A 17495-nucleotide genomic window follows, 5' to 3' on the forward strand; every position below is an offset into this window, starting at 1 on the left:
TGGGCTGGGCTGGCCGCCTTGAAATGGGAATGCGACAAGGGAGACGGCTGCCTGCGGTCGCTCTGCTGAGGTCAAGCAGACACACACCCCCTAGCTCTCATCTCTTAATGCCTGTTTTTTTGGTTGTCCGGCTCCGATGTGCTCAGCACTGCATGACGGGAGCATCCCCTGCCAAAAGAAAATAGTCTAGAAGACAAAGTCTTCCCCAAAGAGACAGTGAAACCTAATCAAACTTCATCGGTGTAGACTTGCCCAGGACAAACGGGACCAGAATATTAAACTGACAAAGGAGCAGAGGGAAACCTATTTTCACCTGTTTTCTCTGTTTTACAAAACAGGATGAGAAGAGTCAGTTGATTTTCCTGGGGCTGGTAGTGTTTAAAATTTGTATGGGAGGGAAAGGAAGAGCTGGGGTGCGTGGAGCGGCAGGCGGGAGGTAATCTGCCCCTGGAGTATCAGCCACTGCATAATAATGCCCCTGCCCTCCTAAAGTAGTTGTTGGTTTAGAAAAGGGAAAAAATAAAATAATAATAAAAAAAAAGGTTCCTGCTAGCAACACCATGCTTGCAGGATAAAGAGAAAGCAGACTCCAGGATTTGTTGCGGAGGCAGAGCACTGCCTGGTGCCCTGGTGTACGAAAAGAAACTGCTGAGGTAAGGTACGGGGGTGAACTTACTTAAACACACTTCTAGGAGCACCCAGGGTCCTGGAAAAGAATCTGGGCTTTTAGGTGTTTCTTGTCTGGCTGCTGGCATTCCTGTCCCCTCTCCATTCCTGATGAAGGGATACCCACCCACCTCCTAGGAGAGAAATAGGTAGTAAAAGGCCCCCACCCAACAAGTCAGAAGGGAAAAATCCTTCTGCGAAGGTTGGGCCAGGCGGTTATGTCCATGAGAACACAACTGCCTTCCCACACGGACTGCTGGGGTTGGAGCACCGCCTGCCTTAACTGAGCCTTAATGCAGGCTGTGAAATCTGCTCTCTAACGGGGTGCTGTGGCTTGCATCCTTCACCCCTCGGCTGCTTTCTGCCTCTCTCGTCTCACACTGAAGTGAATGAAATCAAAGCAGAGACCTTCTCTCGGGCTACGGATCAGGCTCAGATGAAGAGCTTTGCTCTGTGTAACGCAGTTTGAGGCTTACAGCCCGCAAAGCTTTGGCAGATCCCACTCTCCGGGGCTAGCGGTGGTCCTGCGGGGTGTGCGAGAGCCCGCTCATCAGCACGAGTGGAAACACTCATCAAGTGGCCACCGAGCACCCAGGAACAATAAGCTCAGCTTGGAGAGCCACAGCCTTGTCCCCCAAGGGAGTTGTGTATCTAGCAAACCCCCCGGACTGCAGAGACAGGCCGTCGCTGGGGGAGAGGGGAGATGGAGTCAGAGAAAAGGCTGGGCTGTGGGCGCCTGCAAGAGAAGGGAGATTGTGCCGAGAGAGGATTTCAGCAGTTCCCCAGCTGCTGCAGATGCTTGCAGGTGTGCCACACAGCCCAGAGGCAGGGAAAATCCCTGTGGACACTGCAGGTTGTGCGAGTGAAAACAGTAATATCGCTCACAGCAGTCCCCTGGTGAAACTCCTCACCGGCCTGAGTGAACACACAAGTCAGCCCTTCCAGAGAGGGTGGAAATTGGAACAGCACTGAAATCTCCAGGGGGTTTGCAGAGAGCATGCTGCACTGGGTAAGTTTTTCCTTTTCCACCTGTAAAAGCAGAAGTAAGTCACGCTACAGAAAGTAAAGCAAGACTTGGATGGAAAAGTAAGTCCATTGAAACTCTGGGGCACTGCCTTTGAACGGTGCTTTAAGCCTAGCGCTGTTTCATGCTAATCCTGTAACATTATATAGATGGGGCTTTTTTTTCCACTTGCACAAAGGAGGAAGGGGCTCAATTCTGAGTTGGGTTGGGTTTTTTTCCCCTTCAGCAAAAAGCGATGCTGAGCAGCAGAGCCGCGAGCCCAGCCCCGGCTCGCTGACATTTCCATCTGAATCCACCTGAAGGGGGTGAGCTTTGGAGGAAGAAAGAGGCTTCTCTCCCTCTCCAGGCCAGAATCTGATCTCCAGATTAGCTTGCTGGTTATCAATAGAGGCAACAGTGGCGATTGCAACTCAACACTCCCCCAGCCCTGGAACAGCATTGACGAAAACGGACTTTTCAATTGCGAGAGCAAAGGGACTGAGACATCAGCGTTTCAGTCATCAGCAAGAGTTGGCAAAGGAGGACCGGCATGCATTCTCCATTGACATAGGATTTCTCCCTGCTCTACCAAGATTGGTCTAAAATTTCAGACCTGAATTGCTCCCCTAGTCTACGAAACAGGTTGGTAATTTTCTTTCCATACCTAAAAAAAGATGTATTTTTGAATGTGATATGTTAAGCAGCATATTCTCTGTTGTCTGTTGTGTTTCCCAAGTGGTGCTGGTCTCGCTCTTCTTCGTGGACCGCCGTAGTCTCCACTAGTCATTGTCTGCCTGGGCTCCGCTAACGAATCCGCAGTGACTCAGATTTGTGATCTGTATAAAATCCTGTCGTAGCCTTTTCATCTTTCCAAGATAGGGAATGGGGTAGAGCTTTTCCTTGGCGGAATGAATTTTTCTCGCTGCAGAGCGCGGTTGCTGGAAGCAGACTGTGGCCAGCGTTGATGCGAGTGGCACGCTGAGGCGCGGTGAAACAGGGAGGAACTGTCCTTCCACCCTTTTCCGAGCTCCCGGTAAAGGGAGTCAAGTGAAGGGATGCGGCACAGACGATGGCTTGTTCCCTGCTATAGTCCTGCGCTCTGTGTGTTGTGTAGGTATGTGGATCTATTTAGGAGGAGTTGGATCTGTTGGTGCCCATGAATTATAAAAACGGATCTATAAAGAGATGCTGGGTTTTGTAGGCGGTGTGTCCACGCAACTGAAGTGCATGGGATGTGTAAAAGTGAGAAAGTAGAGAGGCTGGTATTGAAACCAAGGCTGGAATTAATGGATATAGTTTGTGTCTGAAGCTGATGGCGTACTTTTGCTGGGAGCACCAGGATACCTTCCTGGGAGCCCTACGTGAGCCGTGCCGGTGTGTCGTGCACAGAAGCGACAGGCGAAGAAATCAAAGCAGGTGTTTTAGCGATATTCTGTATTGGATTAATACTGAGTAACAAATTGCATTAGGCACGGAAGGAATTAAAGCTGGCACAGGATTTCTCTTTCATTTTCCCGGCCCCGTATCTGCTTCTCTCTCTCTCTCATTGATTCCTGTACGGCGAGGAGTTGCCCAGCTGTGTAAATGTTTGTGCTTCTTCCACACTCATCAGAAACGGTAAGCAATGGTGGTGTTAGAAGCCAGCACAGGGGATTAGTGGCAGCGGTGTCTGAAGCCCCTTAACCAGGAGAGCACTCCGCAGCTCTGCCTCGGCTCTCGCGTTCGGAGCAGGGAGAAGCTGCTCCCCTTGAAGTCAGGCCGGAATGTCAGTCGCCGCGCTAAGCGGATCAGGGAGGAATTGCTCTTGAACTATCGGGAAAATAGACAGCCCATGGAGAGCCAGGGTGATTTACAACTTCCAAGCGCTGTGTGAAATTAGCAGCAGCTCTTCTATGTGGTTATGGGCTTACTTTGACAATACCTGCAGGGCAATTTGCTGTTATCACCGGGGAAGTCTCATTACACCACTGCATGGAGAAAGCATTTCAGGTCCGCAGGGCAGGTGAGGGACCTCCATGTCTGAAACATCCATGTGTCGACAGCAGCTTCGGGAAGCGACAGCAAGGTTTGCTCGAGGATGCAGTTTCCTACCGATGTGATGCATGTCTGGCCTGCTTTCTTTCCTGCAGGATGAACAAGCGATCGTTTCTCGGAACCTGGGTGGCCCTGCTGGTGATAACTGCGCGGCAGCGAGGTGAGTATCTCCCGCTCGAGCACTGGGAGGCCGACACTCGTCAGCTCTGCTAGGAAAAATCGGTCACTTTGAAGCAGTGCTGTGCCCAGAGACCCCAGAAGTACGGAGGGGCTGGAAAACACACCCAGACCCTTGGCTGGAGCAAGAAGAACCAGGGTGAACGTATTATTTCCCGTGGGGAGGGAGGGACCACCGGTTTGGAAGGGTGAGTGCTAAGTGGGGAGATTGGGGCACCTTCGTGGGTGAGCACAGGTAGCAATTTTGCACGAGTGACAGCTCGCGCCACAGGAGATGGATGGGCAGCCTGCGCAAACGGCCCTCACTTCATTGAGAGCAATGAAGCGACAATAGCTTATATTGAAGGAGGAGCTGGCGCGCTGTGTTGAACACGAAGCTGGCAGGACACACAGGCCATGAAAGCTGTTGAGCTCGCTGAGCATTTTATGTATGGGTTCATCTATCACCTATATGGCCGTGTGTGTGCACGTGGGGCTTTCCAGAGGTGGTGACGGTCTGTCCAGTCACTAAGAAATGGAGTTTGAAACATTTGTGGTGTTAGGATTGCTGAGCGGGTTGACCAACTTACGTCCAGTAAAGGGCAAATGGGGTGAGCGACAGCAAAACGTCACGGTTTGTGGGTAGTGAGGTTCCCCGGGACGCTGGTGGAGGACACCCAGGCTCTGGCAGGGTCACAGGGCTGCAGGAAGCCTCTCCTTTTGCTCGCACCCCATTCCTCGTGCTGCATTCTGTTTTGTGAGGAAGTAGGTGGTGGTCACATCTGGGCTGGATGCAGCCCCGAGAAACCTGCTCTGACTGTGGGGTCAACTGTGCTTTGGGCAGGAGGTGAGACCAGCCAGCAGCCGGGGACCCCTTCCAAGCTCTGTTTTTCTATGGTGTTGAAAAGTTCACTAGTCTGTTGGAGAAATTAATCTTTGCCATGTTTCAATTTGGAGAAGGGCAGGTGGAGCTGGCATGGGCAGGAAAAGCCTCCGTAGTTCAGTAACGTGGCAGATGTGTGCTGCCTGGCTGGTGCTGGATGTGTGGCTGGCTCGAGGATCTCTGAGCAAAGGAACTTCGAGCTGGGGAGTTGAGAAATCTGGAAGCTGTTTCCCTGGTCAGCTGCTGAGTTGCTGTCAGGCTGAGGATGGCTCAGGCAAAACCTGTGGCTCTCTTTGCTCATGCGGGAAACGAGGCCACCGGTTCATCCCTGGGAAATGCCCCCGGGGCAAAAATCAGGATCAGCGGGACCCGCTGGGCTGTGTGGCTGGAAGAGGTGATGCATGCAAAGGTATGGTAGTGGCGCAGTAGTATCTGTAAAGAGGCTGGCTTCGAGAAGGTTTTGCTGAGTTTCCTATCTAAAGAAGAAGTAAAACCCATGTCTCGTAGTGATGCCTTAGCTGTAATAACTCATCAGGTGCGTAACAGCTGTGAAATGAATGGTTTTACTACCTGGCAGCCAGGAGTTTTGCTGCAGCCCTTCGGATACATCTGTGAAACCAGGCTTGCGGCTCGGACACCGTCACACGCCACCTCCCTCGATGCCCGGTGGGGCACTCGGGCCACAGGCGTGTGTCTTAGGAAGTCAGGATGCCAGCGGGGTTAGGCCAGGCTTCTCCCTGTCTCCTTTTCTCCAAGGAAAGTCAGACCGGTTGAGCCTCTGAAGAAGGGTCAGATGGTGACTCTCGCCTCTCCCAGGCAGTTTTGAGCAGGGAGCATCCTCAGGGTGGCAAGGAAAGACCATCCCCCAGCTTGGGCAACACCGAGAGCCCCTCCTGTGTCCATAATGGTGTGGCACAGAGTAAGCTGTCCTTGGCTGGAGGCCCCTGAAAGAGCAGGGGTAGGGTTTAGGAAGTAAAAGCATGTCCTGAATCCCGGTGAACAGAGCAAGGATTGTTCAGAGCCCGGTGGCTCCTGTCGGCCAAGATTGAATGTCGTGAGGACAGGGCGCTGCTTTTCTACATCAAAGAGGGGAAGAGGGGGAGGAAAACCCGGCAAAATCTCCATTTGCTCTGTAAGGAGCCACACCAGTAGCTAACTGCAAGAAATGGGGGATGAGATGACAGCAGACATCTGGCAGGGGCGGGAACGGGAACGGACATGTGCCCTAGCGCCAGAAGTGCCCGCCTGCGACTCAAGCCGATGGATTTTTAGTCTGGTAGAAAGCGGCAGGCTTGTATCGAAACACATCAAAACCGTCTTCTGCAATGTTTTGAGGAGAGACGATTATGTTCACTGGCAGGGCCTTTTAGCAGGAAACCTCATTTTGCCAGGAAATGTCTGAGCAGCCGTGACAGCTGGGGCTGTAACCCCCCCGAGGAGCACTCGGGGGGCTGGGGGGGCCTGGCCCTGGTGCCCGGGAGGGCTCTGCCGTGCGGGCAGGAGGAGGGTGGCCGCTGCCAGGGGGTAGCTCCAGGTGCTGCTTGGTCTCCAGGTGCCTGAGCACTTCACCATCTGAAACAGCAAACCCCCCCTCCTGGAGCCGGGGGAATGGAGCTGTTGTCCTTGTTGCTGAGGCATAGGTCTTACAACTCGATGACAGTCACACAGAAAGTAAAAATAAGCAGCTGCGAGCTTAATGTGTGCCTTTTGGTCCCTTTGTTGTTGCCCTAAATAACCTTTAAGTGATGCGCTCTCTGATGACCCTGTCCCAGAGCCAGTCCCAGAGTTAGCACCTCTGCTCTGGCTTGAGCAACCTTTGGCTGCTGCCGATGCCGGGGTTTTTGGTGTTGTTTTCCCCAGCGGCAGCGATGCAGAGTATGGCATGGTGGCCAAGTACTGGTTCGACTAGTCAACATTAGTCTGTCGCTAGTCACCCCTGCACCGAAGCCCTGCCTGGCGCAGGCTGGTGGCCAGCAGACCTTCGGCATCCCCGGCGTGTCCACGCTGAGGGAAGGAGGTGAGGGCAAGGAAGGGATTTTTCTCTTCCCAGGAGGTCAGCGTCTGGGGACAGGCAACCCCAGGGGACCTTGCTGTGGCCCCTCTGAAGTCAGTCCTGACATTGCTATAAGGACTCTCTTCTCTTTCTCCTTCCAGCTCACGCCATGGCGAGTCTCTATCCCTTCTGGCAGAACGACACAAAAACGCCCAAAGTTGATGATGGAAGCTCTCCCGAGATCAAGATCTCTGTCCCATTCATCTTTTTTGGAGCCCCGTACAGAAGCGTTTATGTAAGCGGAGAAGCAGATTTTCCCTTTATTCTTTTCCTTGCCATTAGCAGCTGCATTTTAAACGCGCTATCCCCATCGTCAGGAATCAGAAGATTTATTAGCACCTACCTGACAAGTTCTTAGATTTCATGAACTGATAGGTTTTATGATTAAGAAAGTCAAAGGTATATTTAATGGGCTAATGTTCATGGGGAAGGAATATAAAAGGCAATAAATTTTCTTTGTAGGTGATTAAATGGTACGGCAAAGCTAAGGCCTTGACACAAGAAACATTATTCCTGTTACATGACAAGAAACAAGAACATGCAGAGACCTGCAGGGGGGAAAAAAAAGGGCAACGGTTTGGACCCGTACATAGGTGTCCGAGACAAGGACAGGCTGCTGCCGCTCTCAGATGGCAGCGAAAGCCTGGCAACAGGGTCACGGGCTGGGCTAAGAGAGGGTTCACCTGAAGGCACCTAAGTCAGCATGACCGTAGGCCAGATCCCAAGCACAGCCATGTTGTGTGGCAAGGGAGCGTCTGTGGGTATGCCCGGTCCAAATACGGGATATAAACTTGCCAACCCCACAGGTTCAAAAGAGAGGCAGAGATTCATTTGTTCCCCGGCCCTAATTTGTACACAGCGATACTGGGAATGCAGTAATCCTGAGGGGGTGTCGAGGCCTTGTGTGGTGGGAGATTTCATCATGCGGGTCGGCAGGACCGCTTGTTCTCTACGCTTTGCAAAAATAACGGTTGTTTTAGAGAGCACCTTCAGCAGCCTCTGGGGATGCTGCCCATAGCACCACGTGTCATGCTGCTCTTGGGGGGCCCCAGAATCTGTCACGGATGTCAAAGCTGAAGGCAGCGGGGCCGATGCTTTGTCTATTTTACCTGTGAGCCATCGTGCCATACGACTGGGTCTCTCAGTGCTGTAGAGCTGCTCTCCAACGGCCAGGTAAACCCAGGGCCCCAAGGCAGGGTGCCAGCCAAGCCAGGCGCCATCCTGTCCTGATGGGTGCCTCTCCTGTGTTGGCTTGTAGGAGCCCTGTTTTGCTGACTTTTCAGGATTTTGTCCTGTCTGGGGCTGCCTGCACTCAGCCTTCGGCCACTGCTGGTAGGATGAAGTTGAATCTTTGCCTAGATGGTCAGGCTGTCTCTCCAGCTCTCAGTATTATATGCCACCTTCTGTCAAAAGTTGCTCACCCCACGTTTTCTGATAAACCGGCAGCTTCCTGCTAGCTGCCAAGGCTTGCTCAAGCTAAAGCGGGTTTCTCTGTGCAGGTCAACAACAACGGCGTGATTTCCTTCAACGCGCTCGTCAGCCAGTTCACACCAGAAGCCTTCCCCCTGACCGATGGCCGGGCCTTCGTGGCGCCATTCTGGGCAGATGTGCACAACGGCATCCGGGGAGAAATCTACTACAGGGAGAGCACCGACCCCGAGCTGCTGCGGAGAGCCTCCAAAGACATCCGCAAGCACTTCAAAGACATGTCCTCTTTCTCCGCCATCTGGATCTTCATCGTCACCTGGGAGGAAGTCACTTTCTATGGAGGAAGCAGCACGACTCCGGTAAGAGCGATAAGCTGTGCTTCGTGACGGGTGGTGTTTGATGATTAAGTATATGTCCATATACATATATATATATGTATATATATACACATATATATATAAAAAAAACTATCCTGGCCTTTGTGGGGAAAATTGAGTGAGTGGCTTTGTGTTCACGCTCCTCAGCTCCCTTCGGGCAGAGGGGCACCACAGTCCTTTCGGTCTTTCCCGCGGGAGCCCGTACAAGCCTCGTTCCCTGCTCTCAGATCTCCAGGGAAAGCATCACCTCTTCAGTGTTTATAGGCCACGTGCATTGATCACAGTGTGGTTATTTTTTGCTAGATAAAAATGCAGATTTCATTTTTCCTCTGTGCCGTGGTATGCAACCTTCAGTTCCCTGTGCTTTCACAGCGATAAAACTGAGCTATTTGTGCAGGGGCTATGGGCACCTCGGAAGAAAGGTCTTTATAAAAGAGCCAAAGCATTGAACAGTAGCTCTGTCGTGATATAAACCACTCGAGGCTCCCACCCGCTCCTGCATGGTCAGTTTATAAGGAGTGATTCCGCTTGAAGGCATGTTATCATGGCAGCAATGTGGCCAGGATGTTGGGTGAGACCCAGAAGCTCAACAGTAGCCAGCCTGGTGCCGAAAGTAGCCTCACTGTGTGTGTGGCACCTGAGCGTGCTGAGGTGCGGGTATGCGCGTAGAACAGGCTCCTCCCGAGACTGCAACGTGGTGAGCGGTGCCCAGGGATGGAGAGGAGAATAAGGATGCATGTGCTTTCATCCCATGCTGGAGGGCAGCCCCCCACTGACTGTGCTGGTCCATCTACCGTTGGGGTCCAGGATAAGCTGGTCCCACACTCAGCGGGGTGACGGAATGAGCAGGCTCTGGAGGTGGATGGGAAGCCATCCCTTGTCTGGCTGGCCAGCCATAATCTTCTGCTCCGTGCTCCCTTCTTCTCCGTGGTCACCCTCTTCAGACAGGATTTTGTAACTTGCCCTTCCCTCCCCACTGCTCATGTCTGCCTGGGATTCCATGCAAGTCTGCTCGGTTTTGCACCCTGAGCTTGCCTTGCAAGCCTACGGCAGCTTCGAAACCAAGCTAAGGTTGTTAATTGCTCCTTGCCTCTGCGAGGAGCTCTGGCAGAAAAGCGCCTAGCTCGGGAATCTGCATGAAATTAAGTTTTGGTTGCAATCCACTCTCTGAGGAGTTGGAGACAGGAAAGAGAAAATGGGAGCTTTAATTTGTATTTCTTTGGCAAAAAAACTCTTTTGCTTTCAAACTGTGATGGCTTTTTCTGCAGTGGAGGCTGAAGAACCCTCTCTGCAGCGCTAATCCAAGGGGTCAGCGAGGGCATCTTGTAGAAAAGGGTTGAATGAATGGTCTGAAATCCTGTGCAGACACGGAGATAGGAAGGGGAGAACCAAAGGGAATGCTGACAGCAGTTTTGCGATGACAACTGCCGTGTCTGCCTGGGCAGACTGATCTGGAAGGACCAGAGAGTCACGCTGGCGACTCAGCCGTGGCAGCTCTGTTGTGTTTCCATAAACGTGCGAGTCGTGTCTCAGAGAACTGGGATGGTGGTGTGTTGTTTGTTAGGGCGTGAACGGCTTTTAAATGTCTGGTTAATATGTGAATGGCGACCGCAGCTGACATGGGGAGGTCCGTGCCGTACCGCTGACACATCGCTGTGAGGCCCCATGCAGAAGCTTGGGGTGCAGATAGTGAGCGAGGGATCCCTGCTATTGTTTGGGGGAAGGGTTGTTTAGGATCAGCCTGTGTGCTGTGAGTGCCAAAAGCTGGCTGCTTCTGTCTCGAGGAGCTGTCTCTGATAAACAGTTCAGCTCTTTTCCATTTGTTAGAGAGGCTCGGGATTTAATGCATTTTCTTTTTTGCCAGTCCTGGCAGCGCTTGCAGAAAAAAAATACATATATATATATATTTGCAGACAGCAAGCAATATAGAGATTCGTGTATTGCCTGAAGAATTACATTTGCAACACAATGCAATTTATTTTGTTATAGAGCAGCCTTCCCGTTCGATAGCGGCCAGGGCTCCGGGTTGGCACGCGGAACAGCACGATGCAACTTAAGCAGGAAATTCATCGCAATGCAGAAAAGCTGCAGAAAACAATTTTGCGAATGTGTCCTCGGGGATGCTGTGGTTACTGTCTCTCGATGACGCCCGAGCAAATGGGTTCAGTTTCCGCGAGCCTTGTTAGATGGTGAGGGTGCTCGATGCGTGTTTGGCCGTGAGTGACAAACAGGGAAATGCCTGTGGTTCATGTAAGCGCTCGCAACGAGCAGCACCCAACATCCCACACGTCCTGGTACCAGGTCAGGTCCTGTCGCCCTCCAAGAGGCACCTGACCGGAGCAGGGTGTGTTGCTCTGTGGAAGAGCTGTTGTTGCACTATAGAAAGCAACACTGCCTTTATGTTTTAGTGCCTTCTGATCATACAGTGGTGGGAAAAGACTTGGCAAAGGTGAGCAAGCGTGCTGAGGAGGTGAAGAGGAAACCAGACGTAGTCGGCAGGATCCCAAGGAAAGGATGAGGAGTGGAAAGGTGGCTTCCCATTAGCTTGCTGTCCCGCTTGCCCCGGTATGAACTGTGCCATTTACAGCTGCCGTGAGGCACCTCTGCCCACACCTCTCGCTCTCCTGACAGCTCGTACAGGCTGCTTCGCCTCCGTTTCCAAGATTTCTCATGGCAGGAGCCTAACACTCCTTGGAAGTGACTTCCCTTGTGGCACTCAAGTAGTGAGTGCAGCCCTGGGGTCCCCTTCTCAATCCTCAGGCATTTGTGCTCACCTCGGTGCCCATAATCAAACGAGCAGCTTTGCTGTAAGGGAATGTGAAGTGGTGCAAAGCGATGCCCAGCCCCTCGGGGCTCTTCAGTCTTCCCTTCATCCAGCAGCAGATGTGAACTGTTGTTAACGCCGAGCAGCTCAGCCCTGGCTGGCAGGGTAAGACCTGGCGCTTCCTAGCGTGAGATGATTCGATCGATGTGCTTCCCCATATCACCTGATAATTGCTTCTGTGGCAGTAGTTTCCTTCACAGTTTGCAGCACCCAGGTAGCTGGGATCCTCGTAGTGGTCTTCAATAACTAAAAGAGGAGCAGCCCAAGCTTTGTCCTCCGCGGAAATCCTGCTCGCTCAGAGGCAGGAGGAGCAGTCGTTAATCATGGCACGGTCCCGGCGCAGGGCGGTCTAGGATGGGCAAGGATGGGAAGGACAGGAAAATGCATAAAGCTGAGAGAAGTGAATGACTGTTAGCTCCCAGTGGTGATGTCTGCTGATGGATCTGCATGGATAGAGGGGATATCTCAAGGGGAGAGGCCTTTTCTGTCTTTCTGTGCAACAGTAAAAGCGAAGGGGTCAGGGCTATGACGCCCTCGCCGGCTGGCAAAGCACACCCTTCTTGTATGGGACCCAGCCAGTGGCGTGAATGTGTCTGGAGTTCTGGGGGCTGGAAGTGCAGAGTCATTTCAAGTGAAAGGAAGAACACAAGCAGCGGATTGAGCAGGTAGCGAGGGCAGCCAAGCACGGCGCATAATATACATGGTTGACTTGGATGTAATCCACTGTTAACGGTATTGTAGGATATGAATGCGGAAGGGAAGCGGGTAAGATAATGCGGCGAGGAATAAAGCTAAAATAGTGTAATGGAAGATAACAGGTCATAACAATCCGAATCCTGCCAAATGCTTTTTCCCCGCGAGCTTATTCTCATGCTGCCATCTATTGGCGTTAGATTGGATCAGAGAGAGTCTTGTCCTCCCACGTGGGGACAGTGACATGGATGGGAGCTGGTGGAGTCGCAGCAGCAAGGGCGAGCTTATTTTGGGGCTTGTTAGGCTTCCACCGCTCTTCACCTCGAGGCTCCTGTGTCCCACCCGGGTCAGAGACAAACATGGCAGAAGGGCAGGCAAGCAATGTGAGAAAAGCAGGCTCCTCACCTTGTGAATGTGATCATGGTTTTCAACAGGTAAACACTTTCCAAGCTGTCCTGATCACAGACGGAGTGTCATCCTTTGCCCTATTTAACTACCACGAAGTCAGCTGGACCACGGGGACAGCCAGCGGAGGAGACCCCTTGACTGGTCTCGGTGGGGTGATGGCTCAGGTGAGGCTCTTGCTCCCGTACTCCCATCTCTGCTGAGCTCTCAGATGGTTGCCTGTAGCTTGCTCATGCCACACAGTGCCTCAATGTCCCCAGCACTGGCCTTGGAAGCCCAATGGACAGTGGGATGAGCACCCCAAAACTTGGTGTCAGCAGCGGTGCCACAGCCAGCCCATCTTCCCAGGGTGTGACTGAGGTTCCCTGCCTAAGGGGAGCTTCACTCCATCACCATGTCTCAGCCGCTCAATACATATACCCATATGTCTGTGTGTACATACATACAAGTATACATATACATACAGAAATACATTTGTATATATACGTACATAAATGTGTAAATATACATCCATACTGCTTGTAGTACCCATTGAGCTTTTCCCTCACATCCGCACTAACTGACGTCTCTGAAAAGAGACTTTAAAACCAAAGAAGATAGGCTCAGGAGTTATTGCTGGGGGCAGAGATGTGCGGAAATGCAGCATCACTTTCCCATAGCAAAGATGTATAATGGAATTTGCACTCTCTCTGTTTTAGGCTGGCTTCAATGGTGGAAATGTCACCAACTTCTTCAGCATCCCGGGCTCCAGAACCCCAGACATAGTCAATATCGAAGAAACGACCAATGTTAACGTCCCTGGGCGCTGGGCTTTCAAAATAGATGGCAGAGAAATAGATCCGGCCAATGGCTGCAGCCTGAGAGGTAAGGGGGAAAGGGCATTGCTTTTTTCCAAGTCTTGGGGTGCAGTGGAAGGGGAATGCTGTTGGGAAGCTGGTGGAGAGGTGCCTGACTGCTCTGGGCCACTGCACAATTTGTGGTTTTGCCAATACATCCCTGGAACTGCAGCTGCGGGGACAGAAACACGCGAGTGGGGTTTGGCACCTTTGTGCAAAGTCGTCACCCAACTTCCAGCGATAATTGTCAGCCTGCCCACTGCGGAAAGCTAACTCCTTGAAGAGCGGGCAGAGGGGCTTGTCATTGTTTGGCACATCTTGTTCAAGCGAAGAACACGCTCAACAGAGTATGAGAAGAAGCCATCATCAGCCATTCTTTGCCCCTCGTCCTGGCTGGTGTTGTCTCTCCCAGGGGGATGTTGGCATGCTCACGGGTCGACAGACCTGGCTCACAAGGAGTAATTGCAGCAAATTCTCAGTGCGGACGAGGGCAGACTTGGCAGCTCAGAAAAAACTGAGAGAGGCCCATAAACGCTCAGGAGTTTTCTCAGCTCTTGGTGTTGCTTTCAACCACCAGTGAGTAAAATTGTCATCCGTGCTAGGTTTTTTTTTCCTTCCTGGGATTTTAGTAGCACAGTGTTGCTGTAAGCCTCCATTCCTGTGTCGCAGAAGGAGAACCCTAACCCAAAGTCAAGGGTGGATGGGGCTCGAGTGTTTCACAGGAATTGAATGCTGCCGAGCCATCATCTTGATTCTTTTCCACGACGCTGATGGTGACAATGGGAAAGACCTGTAGATGGCAATTTCCTCTTGCCCCCAGAGTGGGAAAGCTGATGGTGTGGTTCCATTTCCCTTATTGCTGCAGGAAGAATCGCAGGTTTTCCAGGTAGGAATGCCCTTGCACCAGCGACAGTGTCTGTGCATGTGTCGCCGACGGCACGGGGATATAAAGGGAATAATAAACGTGCACAGCGACTGCACACAGACTCGGCTGCAGAGAGATTATTGTATTACCATTTGATAAATAAAACAGTCAGGAGCACTCGCTGTGCTCCGGGAGCCTTTCTAGCAAGAGAGGATTGTGACTTGCCGACGGACGCTGGGGATGTCACCACTCTGAGACACGTGGCTTCTTTATGTCCTGGTTTAGGACTGTACCGAAAAAGGCCTGTGAGACCCTGAGGCTCTTGCAGCCCCAAGCAGAGTTTTTGGGTCCAGCCATTCCAGCCTCTTCCAGCTGCCGACCCCGGGAAGAAAGGCTGGGCTTTGCAAAGGGGCTGAAAGCCCGTTTTGGCTTTGCAGGTACCAAGGGCGGCGTGGGTAGATACCACTCACGTTTCACAGTGGACAGTTGGTCAGCCCCCCAAGAGGAGATGCATCAGCTGGGACGGTTGGCGCAGGAGCCTCACTAAAAGGACATGCTGTTTGTTGCAAGGAAATGGAAAATAGCTTTTTTTTGTAGGAGGCAGGGAAGAGAACAAAAAGTTTAGGAGAGGTAAATTCAGGCAGCGCACACGGTGGAAGCCACGCGCATGAGAAGTGTGAAAGACGGCCATATGGAAGAGAGGGAAACTCTCACGGGTGTTTGCCACCCTTGTTCTCTCGTCTTCCCTCATGTCTCTCACCAGACAAACCTGCCTCCCTTTATAGTACCACCGTGTAACAAGTCTGCTCAGTCTATTGCTCTGCGATCTCTCATCGTTTCCCGTCATCGCTGGTGTATGGCGTGGAAGTCACCTATCGACAGCTCTTTGGTTTCATAACTACTATGAGCACTTTCTGAATGGGAGTGAATTGCCTCTGGGTCGCTCTTCAACCAGCAAAGTTATGTCAGTGGAGGAATTATGGAGATGGTGGAGGATGAAGGATCATGAAGGATGGGACCAGTACAGCGACAGCACTAGAAATGGCCTCCAAAAGGCACGAGCTTTACCAGTGGACTTTCCCTTTGAGAAAATTGCACAGGTGGCTCTTGTGTCCCACGATACTGAAGCAGAATGAGGTTGGTGAGTGTCCAAAATGGAAGGATTAGCCTTCAAGTTAGCCAGCCTCTGCGGTCCGGCACCGACCCCGGATTTGTGACAGCGCTCGCACCATCTGATGGACTTGCGGTGAGGGTAGGAATTGAAAGAGGTGCACCGTACACTGAAAATAAAGCTTGGGATGGCAGCACTTTGCTGGGTGGCTCCTGCCAGGAATCTGCACAAAGACAGCAGCCAAGAAGCCCGGCAGCAGGACACTTTGGCAGCAGTCTTGACCGTAGGGCCAGCAGACCCCTCCGAGGACTGACGCAGTGCAGTTAAAGCATGTTCATCTGTTTAGAGAAGTGATGTAGTGTGGGTTTTTCCCTTTTTGTCTTTTTAGGACAATTTCTCCGTCAAGGGGAGATCTTCTGGGACAATGCCAACTGCACCACCAAGTGCCGCTGCCTGGACTTCAACAATGAGATCTTCTGCCAGGAGATGGCTTGCGGCCCCTTTGAAGCATGCGAGCCGAAGACCAAGTTCTTCCAGTGCGTGCCGGTGGAGAGCAGCACCTGCGTGGTGTTTGGAGATCCACATTACCACACCTTCGATGGCTTCCTCTTTCACTTCCAGGGTTCCTGCTCCTACCTCCTCGCCAGGCAGTGCTGGCCAGGCTCCCAGCTGCCCTACTTCAATGTGGAGGCCAAGAACGAGAACCGAGGCGGCTCCTCCGTCTCCTGGCTGAGGGATATTTTTGTGGAGGTCTACTCACACAAGATCGTCCTCCCCAAGGGCAGCTTTGGGAAAGCGAAGGTAAGAGCCCTGCTGAAAGGGGAGAACTTGCCAGGTCAGCTCCTCTGAGGCGGCAGCGAGACCGCAACGGCAGCCCTGGGAGTGTGGGACGGGGCTTCTGGGCCCCGCATGTCCCTCAGGGAAAGGGCACAGGTGACAGGCACAGCAACAAATGCCCGTGGCTGTCCTGTGTACATCCCTAACCCTAAGACCCCATAACAGGGCCATACAGGTCCTGTATGTATCACGGTATGAGGGCTCTGCTATATCATGCGCCGGCTCAGTTGTCTGCTGTTGTTCCCACAGGTGGATGATTTGATGGTGTCCCTACCCATCTCCCTGGAACTGGGTGCAATAAAAGTCTACCAAAGTGGCTTGTCCACAGCCCTGGAGACCGACTTTGGCCTGCTGGTGACCTACGACGGACAACACTATGCCTCCATCTCCGTTCCTGGCACGTACATCAACACCACGTGCGGTCTGTGCGGGAATTACAATAAAGACCCCGAGGACGATACCCTCCGCTCAGACGGGAGGTTGGCCACGTCTGTGCCGGAGCTGGGTGAGAGCTGGCGAGTGCCGCACCCCGAGCGGAAATGCTCGCCCGGCTGCTTGGAGAACTGCAGCCTCTGTGACGCCGCCACCGAGTCTCTATATTTCACCTCCGAATACTGCGGCTTCATCAACAAGAGTGGTGGGCCGCTGTGGGAGTGTGGCGCCGTTGTGGACCCCACTGCCTTCGTCCACAGCTGTGTCTACGACCTCTGCAGCGCACGGGATAACGGCACCGGCCTGTGCCAAGCCATCCAGGCGTACGCCGCAGTGTGCCAAGCCCTAGGCATCTCGGTGGGAGAGTGGCGCACCCAGACGGGATGCGGTAAGTGTTTGCACGCTCGTGCCAGGAGCCTTCCCCTCTGGAGGAGGGGAATGATTTCAGGGGTCTGCCTGTGGTGCCCAGCAGTGTGTGAGATGAAGGGGGAGAAATCCAGGGGAGGGAGTCAGGCAAGAGCCGATCGGTCCCTCCTCTCCATGGCATCAGACTCTTGTACCGGCAAAAGGGTGGTACGAGGCCGGGAGCTTTGTGTTGGTCTGCAGACGGTTGGCTGCCGTGATGAGAGATGGAGGCCGGACCGGAATGGGGACTGACCAGCAGCATGCTTCTTGGCCCACCCTCCTCGCTCGCAGCATTAAATAGCTGCGGGTGGCTTGAGGGCTCTGGGGCTGTTTTGGAGAAGCTACTGCTTGCATGAGGGGAATGGCTGGGGAGGCATGTGTGGGAAATGGAGGGGCCAATTCTACTGTCAAACAGGGATCCCAGGTCACCCTACGTTGTCTCTGTTGTTGGTCAATGGGAAATGGGTAATTAGAGCTGAACCATACC

At 52.7% G+C, this 17495-nt stretch overlaps 1 protein-coding gene across 1 annotated transcript in view; it reads left to right on the forward strand.

Annotated features, from left to right (window-relative positions):
• The first annotated feature begins 3799 nt into the window (after positions 1–3799).
• Positions 3800–17495, forward strand: part of TECTA (tectorin alpha) — a 28335-nt gene continuing 14639 nt past the window's right edge. Inside the window, exons 1-7 of the mRNA XM_054222903.1 lie at positions 3800–3863; positions 6897–7030; positions 8295–8582; positions 12552–12689; positions 13221–13386; positions 15723–16135; positions 16421–16991. Of these exons, the coding sequence (XP_054078878.1) occupies positions 3800–3863; positions 6897–7030; positions 8295–8582; positions 12552–12689; positions 13221–13386; positions 15723–16135; positions 16421–16991 (1774 nt within the window). The remainder of the gene's footprint in view (positions 3864–6896; positions 7031–8294; positions 8583–12551; positions 12690–13220; positions 13387–15722; positions 16136–16420; positions 16992–17495) is intronic.

Source organism: Rissa tridactyla, chromosome 17 (genome assembly GCF_028500815.1).
Source record: "Rissa tridactyla isolate bRisTri1 chromosome 17, bRisTri1.patW.cur.20221130, whole genome shotgun sequence".
In the NCBI taxonomy this organism is placed as follows: Eukaryota; Metazoa; Chordata; class Aves; order Charadriiformes; family Laridae; genus Rissa; species Rissa tridactyla.